General features: G+C 32.9%; 3 protein-coding genes across 3 annotated transcripts; 1 reads left to right on the forward strand and 2 right to left on the reverse strand.

Annotated features, from left to right (window-relative positions):
• Positions 1 to 606: 606 nt before the first annotated feature.
• On the reverse strand, positions 607 to 1,110 carry LOC111791758 (uncharacterized). Its single transcript, XM_023673228.2, has one exon. The coding sequence runs from the start codon at positions 1,108 to 1,110 to the stop codon at positions 607 to 609; it is 504 nt and encodes a 167-aa protein (XP_023528996.2).
• A 2,799-nt stretch (positions 1,111 to 3,909) lies between these two features.
• On the forward strand, positions 3,910 to 5,509 carry LOC111791451 (bidirectional sugar transporter SWEET5). Its single transcript, XM_023672803.2, has 6 exons — positions 3,910 to 4,223; positions 4,311 to 4,347; positions 4,432 to 4,648; positions 4,748 to 4,909; positions 4,997 to 5,116; positions 5,210 to 5,509. Exons 1-6 carry the CDS (start codon positions 4,181 to 4,183, stop codon positions 5,381 to 5,383), a joined length of 753 nt encoding a protein of 250 aa, XP_023528571.2. The 5' UTR covers positions 3,910 to 4,180; the 3' UTR covers positions 5,384 to 5,509.
• A 3,050-nt stretch (positions 5,510 to 8,559) lies between these two features.
• On the reverse strand, positions 8,560 to 9,577 carry LOC111790047 (bidirectional sugar transporter SWEET7b-like). Its single transcript, XM_023670824.2, has 5 exons — positions 9,498 to 9,577; positions 9,175 to 9,391; positions 8,924 to 9,085; positions 8,720 to 8,839; positions 8,560 to 8,625 (listed from the first exon to the last, which is right to left on the reverse strand). The coding sequence occupies exons 1-5, from the start codon at positions 9,575 to 9,577 to the stop codon at positions 8,560 to 8,562; spliced, it is 645 nt and encodes a 214-aa protein (XP_023526592.2).

The following is a 9,577-nucleotide window of genomic DNA, read 5'->3' on the forward strand; positions in this document are numbered from 1 at the left end:
ATTTTGAAGTTCGTTAGATTGCCCACCATTTTATTTCACCCCATTATATCTTGTTTCGGCCAAAAAAAACTCCAAAATTATAATACTTTTTAAATAATATTTAACTTTTAAAAAAAATTATAAATAATATTTAACTTTTAAAAAAAATTATATCAGTCGATGTTGAGATATAATATTTATAAAATATATTATTTATAGAATATAATATTATATCTTAATGTTCTTGACCTATACTCTGTACCTCTTTATTCTCACTGTTGGGAAGACAAGAGTGTGTTATTGACCTACACTCTCTTCTCAATGTTATTGTACTGGAGGAGACAAAAGTGTTATTGACCTACCCTCCCCTCTCAAAGACATGATGAGTTTGACAAATTGAGTGTTATTGTACTGAGAAGACAAAAGTGTTAATTGACTTACACTCTCTTTTCAAAGACAAGTTGATTGTTACTGACATTTTTCGCGGGGAACCAATAATACAAAGGGAAGTAATTGAGATAATAGTTTTTGTCATATAATTTAGGGGTCGCAGTTTTGAATTATTATAAGAATAATAAATGAAAATATTTGACAATGAAGCAGCCAAGTAGGAAGCAATTGGGAAAATCATCTCAACAAAGAAGCCAAATACAAAGAATTGGCACCCATACGTTGCAGCATATCATCTTTTATCAACAGATTTGAAGCCAACTTCATGACCCCATCTCCCCCTTCCGCCAACGTATCTTTGCACGTCACATAGAAAGACAGCGACCCCGTCAGGCTGGACTGAAGGCTCGCCTTGTCATTGCTCTCCAAATACTGGAGGCTTCTCACCAGGTCGTCGATGGCGGAGTCAAAGTTCTCGGTGCACACCGCTATGAACTGCGAGTTCCCCAGCCTCTGACTCGACGCTTTGGCGCTTTCGGTTTGAGACATGAGCACTTCGATGGTGTTCTTAAGGGCAACTCTTGGGTCGTTCGACCCTTTCACTGCGAACCGACAGAGGCGCGCGTAGTCGGCTTTGTCGCAGATGTCGGATCCGTGAGCTTGGCCGTTGCATAAGACGACGGCGGCGGCGGCGGCGGCAAGAAATAGGAGTGAGAAAGAAACCAAGCGGTTTTCAGCCATTTTGAAATTGGGAATTGATGGCTTTTTAGGGTTTTTAGGCTTCTTCTGATTGAGAATTTGGCGTTGGATTTGTTTTTATATGCGATTGTATCATAACCGTTTTCCTCAACTGCCCCATAATCAATGGCCTTCCCTAATTCTCTCAACTCATTTTTCCTTAACTATAAATAACATTTTATTTTCAAAATTAATAAAATAAAAGTAAATATATTTTCAAACTTAATATTTTTACAAAATATAACGTCTAAGTTTTTTTTTTTTTTTTTTTTTTTTTAAAAAGCCATTTTATAAAAAATTTACTTAAAAATATTATAAAAAATATAAAGGATGTTAGACAATAGAAATATGAATAAATATTTCAAATAGTATAAATATAAAAAAATCATAAAAATATTTAAATCAACAAATAAATATTTTTTAATTAGAAAATAAGTTTTTATTTTTTATTTTTTAATCATTAAATTTGAAATCCTATTTAGGAATGAGGTTTAAGACGTTGGTATAAGCATTACCATCTAAATTTTAAGAAAATATCGATGGACAATATAATAATAATAAAATAATAAAAAATATATATAATTGACGAATGTTTGTTATTATACGAGCAAAATATTGAATGAAGTATATATATATATATATATTATTGTATGATTATTTACCAAATAATGAAAATGTGATTAAGCAAAATTCTTTTGAGTTTGGTCTATTGTGTTTAATCACGCTGTCTGGATTGTGTTTCGGACGAGTAATTCTAATATAGATGTAAAGGGGCAAATTTTTTTTTATTAAGGGAAATAAATATAATGATCATATCTAAATTATTTATCTTAAAGAATTAAAACAACCCACAAAAAATGAAAAAAAAAAATACAAATATAATTATGTAAAATGACAATAATGGCCTTGGCCCAATTTTTTTGTATTCCAAATGCACGTTAGTCTGTAAAGGTGTAAAATGGAGAATAATGGAAACAAAAAGCTTGTGAAATCCAGCTAGTCTGCTCTTTTAATTTTATTATTTCATATTTATTATATATTTGCTTAAAAAATGATTAAATTAATATGTTGTAAAATGGTATAAAATGAACAACTTGAATTTAATTATGCTTCAAATTACATAAATATTGTAACAATGGAATCATGTTATAAAATATACTATTGGCTAATCATACCAAAGTTTTATTATTATTATTATTATTAGTGAATTTAATTATGTTTCACTCTAGTATAAATAGTGAATTTTAATTCTTTTAAATCTTTATTAACTATCATTTTCTCGGTATCTCTTGTTCGGATGATGTCCCAGTTCATTTATGTACCTTTTCTTTACACGGGTCGCATGTCAAAATAACAAAAATATAATTTTGTTTCTATTGTATTTAATAAATATATAAATTCCACTAGACATTTTTAAAGAATAAAAATGAGTTTTTATTTTATTAATTATAAGTACTTTTTAAAATTTTATACATATTCTTGTTATTGAAATTCTCTTTCTCACATGTGAAATTCTTTTTCGGAAAATGGGATTAAGTAATGTTTGAACTATGATTGATACTTTAATGATTGAATTGCTAAATATTCCCTATGCTACCCTTTTCTTTATATGCTTTTTGTGTTAAAATAATAATAATAATAACAATAATAACTAATATATAGTATTTATTTTACTAACTGAAATACTTTTCTTCAAATAATACACCAATTATGGGTACATACATTGGATTTTATAAAGTATGTTTTTTTTCTTCTTCTTCTTTTTATTTATTTATTTTAATTTCAATATACATTCTTTTCTTTTCTTTTCTTTTTTTTTTTATCTAAAAAATAATTATATAATTATTTTATTTTTTCACTAGTTAATCACATGCAGAAAATCCCCCATATTTTTATTTCTAAAAATCTAAAGTTAATCATTTTCATATATTCGATGTCATCATTATTGTCGATTAAATTTCTTCTTCTTTTTCTTTTTCAAAATAATTCACAATTTTTTTTTAATTTATAAATTTTTTAATTCACATGCGCCTCTAAATAATAGTAATTCTAGTATGGTTTGTAATTATCATGATGGGTTAGAGTAAGTATAATTATACTAATATTTAAACATATAAATCTTAAAAAAATAACATTTACAAAACCATCATCAAACATATACTCGTTTAAAGCTCTCTAGTCCAGCTAGACCACAAAGATGCACGAATTGGCCACCGCATTAAAATGGTATGGGATTGTCAATTTGTTGTAGTGCGTGTCACATAAAACAAGACAAAACTCAGAACCTCTCTCTCCCTTAAGTAATTTCCATACTCATTTCACTTGTTATGAAGAATCGACATTGCAAGATCCAATTAAACTCTTAAAAATACCCGACACACTAAACCAGCTCAACGATCGATCTTCATATCGTTCTAGTGAAACACAGATCTTATCAGTGATAAAGTAGGGTTTTGGTATGGATATGAAGGTCAACTTTCATGTGACATATCCATCCAATTTATGAACAAAACAAAGCCTTAATTAATGAAAGACAACTCATAAAGCCTCTTACACAAAGCCTAACTCAAGAAAAATCAATATATGTCACCATATACATAAAGCTGCCACTTTCAAAAAGTGAGTCAGAAATAAAATTGAAAAAACAAGCATCCCTACACCCATCACGGGCCATCCTACATATTATCCACTAATCCACACCCATTTGAGTATCAAATTGTTGAGTGCATGTGCTTCAAGCAATTAAAAAATAGCCATTTGTGGGTATATAAAGGCCAATTTTGACGCTGTTTCCTCGCCCCCCATGCATTGATTTGCCCTCAAATTCTCTGGGAGAGAGACAAAGATTTGAAGCCGACAAAAGTGTTTGAATCAATCAATCTGACATCAAATTCCTACTCCAAATCAATGGAATCATTCTGACATACCATTCCTACTCCCAATCACTCTTCATTAACATTCAAACAAACCCTTCTCTTCATTCTTAAACAACCTCTCTTCCTCTCTCAAATTTCACCCACTTCTCGTTTCATTCACGTCTCTACTTCCATCTCGTTCGAAATCGAAATTGAAGATGGTTAGTGCTGATCTTGCTCGGTTTATCGTCGGTGTTATTGGTAACTACTTCTCATCCTGTTATCTTATTCATATTGGGATTTATTAGTTTCGTTTCATTTCAGTCTCTGTACTTCTTAATTGTGCAGGCAATGTCATCTCGTTCGGTTTGTTTCTCTCGCCATTGTAAGCTCTCTTCTTCCTTCGATCTCGTTTATTTTATTTGAATCATTAATTATAACCTTTCCATGGACATAAAACATTATGTAGACCAACGTTTTACCAAATAATTAAGAAGAAATCAGTGGAGGAGTTCAAGCCAGATCCTTATATTGCAACGGTGCTGAATTGTATGTTCTGGGTGTTCTATGGCATGCCATTTGTTCATCCGGACAGCATGTTGGTCATCACTATTAACTCCGTTGGGCTTGTTTTGGAGATGATTTACTTGACCATCTTCTTCATTTTTGCTGACTATAGAGGCCGTGTATGATGTTCTTATTCATTTTTTTCCCTCTAAATTTCATTTGATTCATTAAAAATCTCCAAAATTTGTGACATTGTTTGCGGTTTCGTGCTATTTCAGACGAAAGTATGCATATCCATACTGATCGAGCTCATATTCGTTTCGATTGTCATTCACATAACCACACTTGCATTGCATGGAACAAAGAATCGATCGTTGTTAGTCGGAATCGTTTGTGACATTTTCAACGTCCTCATGTATGTCTCTCCTCTAACCATCATGGTAAGTTCGTTTAGATTCATTCAAAATAAATTAACCTTTTTTTTAATTTCTTTATCACGTAAATTTTAAACTCAATTGTTTCAATAGAAAAAGGTGATACAAACTAGGAGTGTAAAGTACATGCCGTTCACTCTTTCATTGGCGAACTTCTTCAATGGTTGCATCTGGACATCGTATGCTCTCATCAAATTCGATATCTACATATTGGTACGTTCTTTAACATTTCGATATTTTTATTGATTTCGATCTGAAATTGGGTTAATTGAATTGGGTTCTTTTTGTTTATGGAAAAACTTGCAGATTTGCAATAGTATTGGAGTACTTTCGGGTCTTCTACAACTATTTATATATGCATATTACTCCATGACGGGTTCAAAAGAGGAAGAAATTATAGAGAAAGAACCAACTAAAGAACCAACTAAAGAACCGACCAAGCTCCAACTGTCGGTGGTAGAAGGACCATGCAAGGTCTAAAAATGTTGTTTTTTTTATCTTAACTTTTATGCTTTGTATTATTCAAACCAACTGTTATTATTGTTTGGGATTTTGATTTGTTGTTTTTTAATTTTCTAGTCTCAATTAGTCTTCGATTTCTTATAAGAGTTGTAGATCTGATCGAGAAGTTTTTATAACCACGGGAATCATAAAAAACTGCAACTTTGGTAAGAAATATCAAAGTGAGAAGTTCTTCGTTCTCAAAGCACAAAAAAAATTGCACTCTCTTATCCGCTCAAAGTTCTTGGTTCCTTTCTCAAATCGACTTTACTATACTCTCTTACCTACTCCTTATTCGAAATGTTTACCTTTAGTTCTTCTTCGATTCTTAACGGATTTCAACTTTTCAAATTTCCAATTTTGCGACCATTTAGAAGGTGATAGTGACTATTAACTATGGTTGGAGGATTTAGTGCATTTGTCTATACTGATTAGAGATTTAATGAATTAAATTCCAAGAGGTTTCAATCCACCCCAATCTACCTCCTAAATTTAAAGAGGTTCCATATCATTACAGAGGTATTTCGTTCTTCTCCTCAACTGATGTGGAATCTCATAATTCACTCCTTCAGGATCCAAGGTCCTCGCTGGCACTCGTTATTTTCTCCAATCGAAGTGGGATCCCACCAAATCCACTCGGTTCAAGGCCTAACGTCTGTTGTCCTCTTTGGGTTTTTCTTTTTGGATCTCCCCTCAACATTTTTAAAACGCGTCTACTAGGGAGAGGTTTCCATACCTCGAATTTTGTTCTCGTTACTAGGATCACAATTAAATACAAAATTGAAAGTTTAAGAAATTATTACCTAATCGGAATTAAATATAATTTATTTAAATAATTAAACAGAAAAAAGTAAAGAATTTGAAGACATGCAACGTAGAAAAGTCAATCAAAGCTAACACTTATTAAACCAAGTTAGACATTAATTATTTGTATTAAAACATTTTTGTAAGCACAAAATGGAATATAATTATTTTATTAACAAAATAATATAAAAAAAAAAACCTTAGTTCAAAACAATTTACAAGTCTATCATACAAAATCAAATGGAATCCCTCTTAAATTTAGAATTCAGATTATTTTTTTAAAGAATAATTTCAAATTATCATACAAAAATCTTTAAATTAAAATCAAGGGGTTACAAACTAGTTTGAATACAAAATAAAAATAACCCAATTACTCAAAATTCACGAACAATTTATACATGAAGCTTTTCAAAACCACAATATTTCAGAATATATTCACAATTTCCCTTAGTTATTTGGTCTGAAAAATACAACAACAATATATTACTATGAATCTCCTCTAACCTTGTTTAAGATTCATTCAAAATAAACTAACCTATTTTGCATTCACATGCACATGGGTTACAATATTAAACTTCAATTGTTGAATACAAAACGGTGATACAGACAAACACTGCGAAGTAGATGCCGTTTACTCTTTCATTGCCCAACTTCTTCCATGGTTGCATCTGGAAATCGTGTATGCTCTCATCGACTTTGATATCTGCATATTGTTCCATATTTTCATTGATTTGGATCTGAAATTGGGTTAATTCAATTGGGTCTTTTTGTTTATGGAAAAACTTGCAGATTTTGCAGTAGTTTTGGAACCAACCAAGCTCCAACTCCCAGTGGTTGAAGGATGATGTAAGCTCTAAACATGAGTTTTTGTACTGACTGTTATTACTGTTTGTGATTTTCATTTTATTGAGTAGATTTGTTAGTTGGGGTTTTCTTTTTTTTTGAAAAAAAATGAAATTTTTTGAAATTGAGTAAGGATTTGGCTTGAGTTCATAAATGAGTTTGGTAAGATTTTTCTCTAGTCTCCAACTTTGAAGGTGAGTTCTCGGTTCCTTTCTCGAATCGACTTTACCGCTCTCTCTTACTCACTTCTTATTCGAAATACTTACGTTCCGTTGTTCTTCTTTGATTCTTGATGGATTTGAACAAATGGAACGTCTAGAATGGTTTTCTCAAAGCCAATTCCTTCCTTCCGACCAAATCTTGACTTCAAACGCGGTTTGGATGGATTCCGACTTTCTCTCTCAAACTCTCTAGCAAAAACCCTAAAAGAACTCTAAAACCCCTTTTGTATTTTTCTCCAGATCTAATCAGGGATTGCATAAGGCATCCAGATTTTGGTCAGAATTGTTGTAAAAATCCCACGAAACATTGAGTTTTTGTACTTCCGGCAGCGTGGGTTCTTACAGGGAGTTTCTCCGGCGAGCTTATGCATCTGTAATTCAGTTTTCAAATTTTTTATATAATAAAATTGTTGACTTTCTCTTACAACCATCAATTCAAACCCAGAAGCCAAACAAAAGAAGAACACCAATTAAAATAATCATGCTTTTCAAACCCTAAGCCGCCATCTCATTTCCTTCTCTCTCCTTTTCTTTTTCCCACCACCACCACCGCCGCCGCCACAACCACCACCACCACCTCATTTCCTTCTCTCTTTTTTTCCTTTTTCCACCCCCACCGCCGCCACCGTCACCGCCACAACCACTAACACCACCACCACCACCTCATTTCCTTCTCCTTTTTTTCTTTTTTCCACCACCACTGGTGCTGCCGCCTCCTCCGCTGCTGCCATCGTCACCGTCACCACCACCACCACCGTCGCCGCCACCGCCACCCCGACCTTATTTCCTTCTCTCTTTTTCTTTTTTCCCTCAACTTGTCCACCACCACCACCGCCGCCGCCACCAAAGTTCTCCGTTCCTTTCTCAAATTGGGTTTACAACCACCAATTCAAACCCAGAAGCCAAACAAAAAAAAAAAAAAAAAAAAAAAAAAAAAAAAAAAACACAATTCATTAATAACTTAAAGTTCAAACATTTCAAACCCTAAATCTTTTCCTTTTGGGTCGCCCAGAATTACAACAGGGAAATAATAGAGCTAAAAGGAAAAACCTGCTAAACGGCGCCGTATCCAAAGTGAATGAGAAAAATCAAGCCGACCCACCGGACCCAATTCCGCGTCCAATATATAAATACAACCGTAATTATAGGAATGTAAGAAAACAAGTTCGAATTGAAGAACAGTCTCACAGTTGGATCTAAAAATACAAAACTTTTTTTTTTGTTAACAACACATTTGAGATCAATAAACTGTATCTGCTCCATCCACGGGTATGTTTTTGGAGCAATTTAGCAGTAGTAAGCATAAACAATGAGTTGAAGAAGACCTGAAAACACTCCAACACCATTGTTTATCTGCAAGATTCAATTCATATCATAAATTAGGTTTTCATTTATTTATTTATTTATTTATTTATTTATAAACATTTGTAGAGACAAGTATAGGTACCAGCATGTAGATATCATGTTTGAGAATGGCATAAGCTGTCCAAACACACGCATTGAGGAAGCTTGTGAATGAAACACCCAACGACATATGCTTCACACTCTTTGTTCTTATCATCTCCATCTATAATCAATCAATCAATGAATCAATGAAGATATTATTAATTCTTAATTTGGATGATGATATGTTATTAACAAAATCACTTACCACGCCGGTGAGAGAAGAAATGTTGATCACCATATTGAAAGTATTACAAAGAATTCCCATCATCAGGGATCTGTTTTTGGTTTCATGCAAAACAAGCATTGTAATAGCAACAATGATGGCCATAAACATGAGCTCCATCACAACCCAAATACCCAATTTCTTCTGAAATCATAGCATCAACACCAATTGTATTATGGTTAATTTAGTATGAATATGAATAGAAAAAGGAGTAATTAATGAAAGAAAAATACCCGTTGTTTGTGATGGGCAAAATAGAAGAAGATGGCTAAGTAAACAAGTTGAAGAAGGAAGCCAGTAACATTAACAGGGACAACCAAAATGTGGTCAGGGTGAATGAAGGGCATTCTATAGAACACCCAAAGCATAGAGGTTAGAAGATTTGCAAGGTAAGGATGTGGGTGGAAGCCCTCCACCGACTTGGTGATTATGATTTTGTAAAAGGCTGGCCTGAATTGCATGAAAAATGGGAAGAATCATAATATTGGAGATGGAAGGAGGGGTAAAAGTAAAAAAAGTAAAAAAGTAAAAAAAGAAGAGAGTAGAGAGAGGTTACAGTGGAGAGAAGAAGAGGGCGAAGGTGATGAGATTACCGAGGATGGCAACCATATTCCGAGCAACGGTGGCGGTCACCAT

This window comes from Cucurbita pepo, chromosome 3 (genome assembly GCF_057944985.1).
Source record: "Cucurbita pepo subsp. pepo isolate OVF chromosome 3, ASM5794498v1, whole genome shotgun sequence".
Lineage (NCBI taxonomy): Eukaryota > Viridiplantae > Streptophyta > Magnoliopsida > Cucurbitales > Cucurbitaceae > Cucurbita > Cucurbita pepo.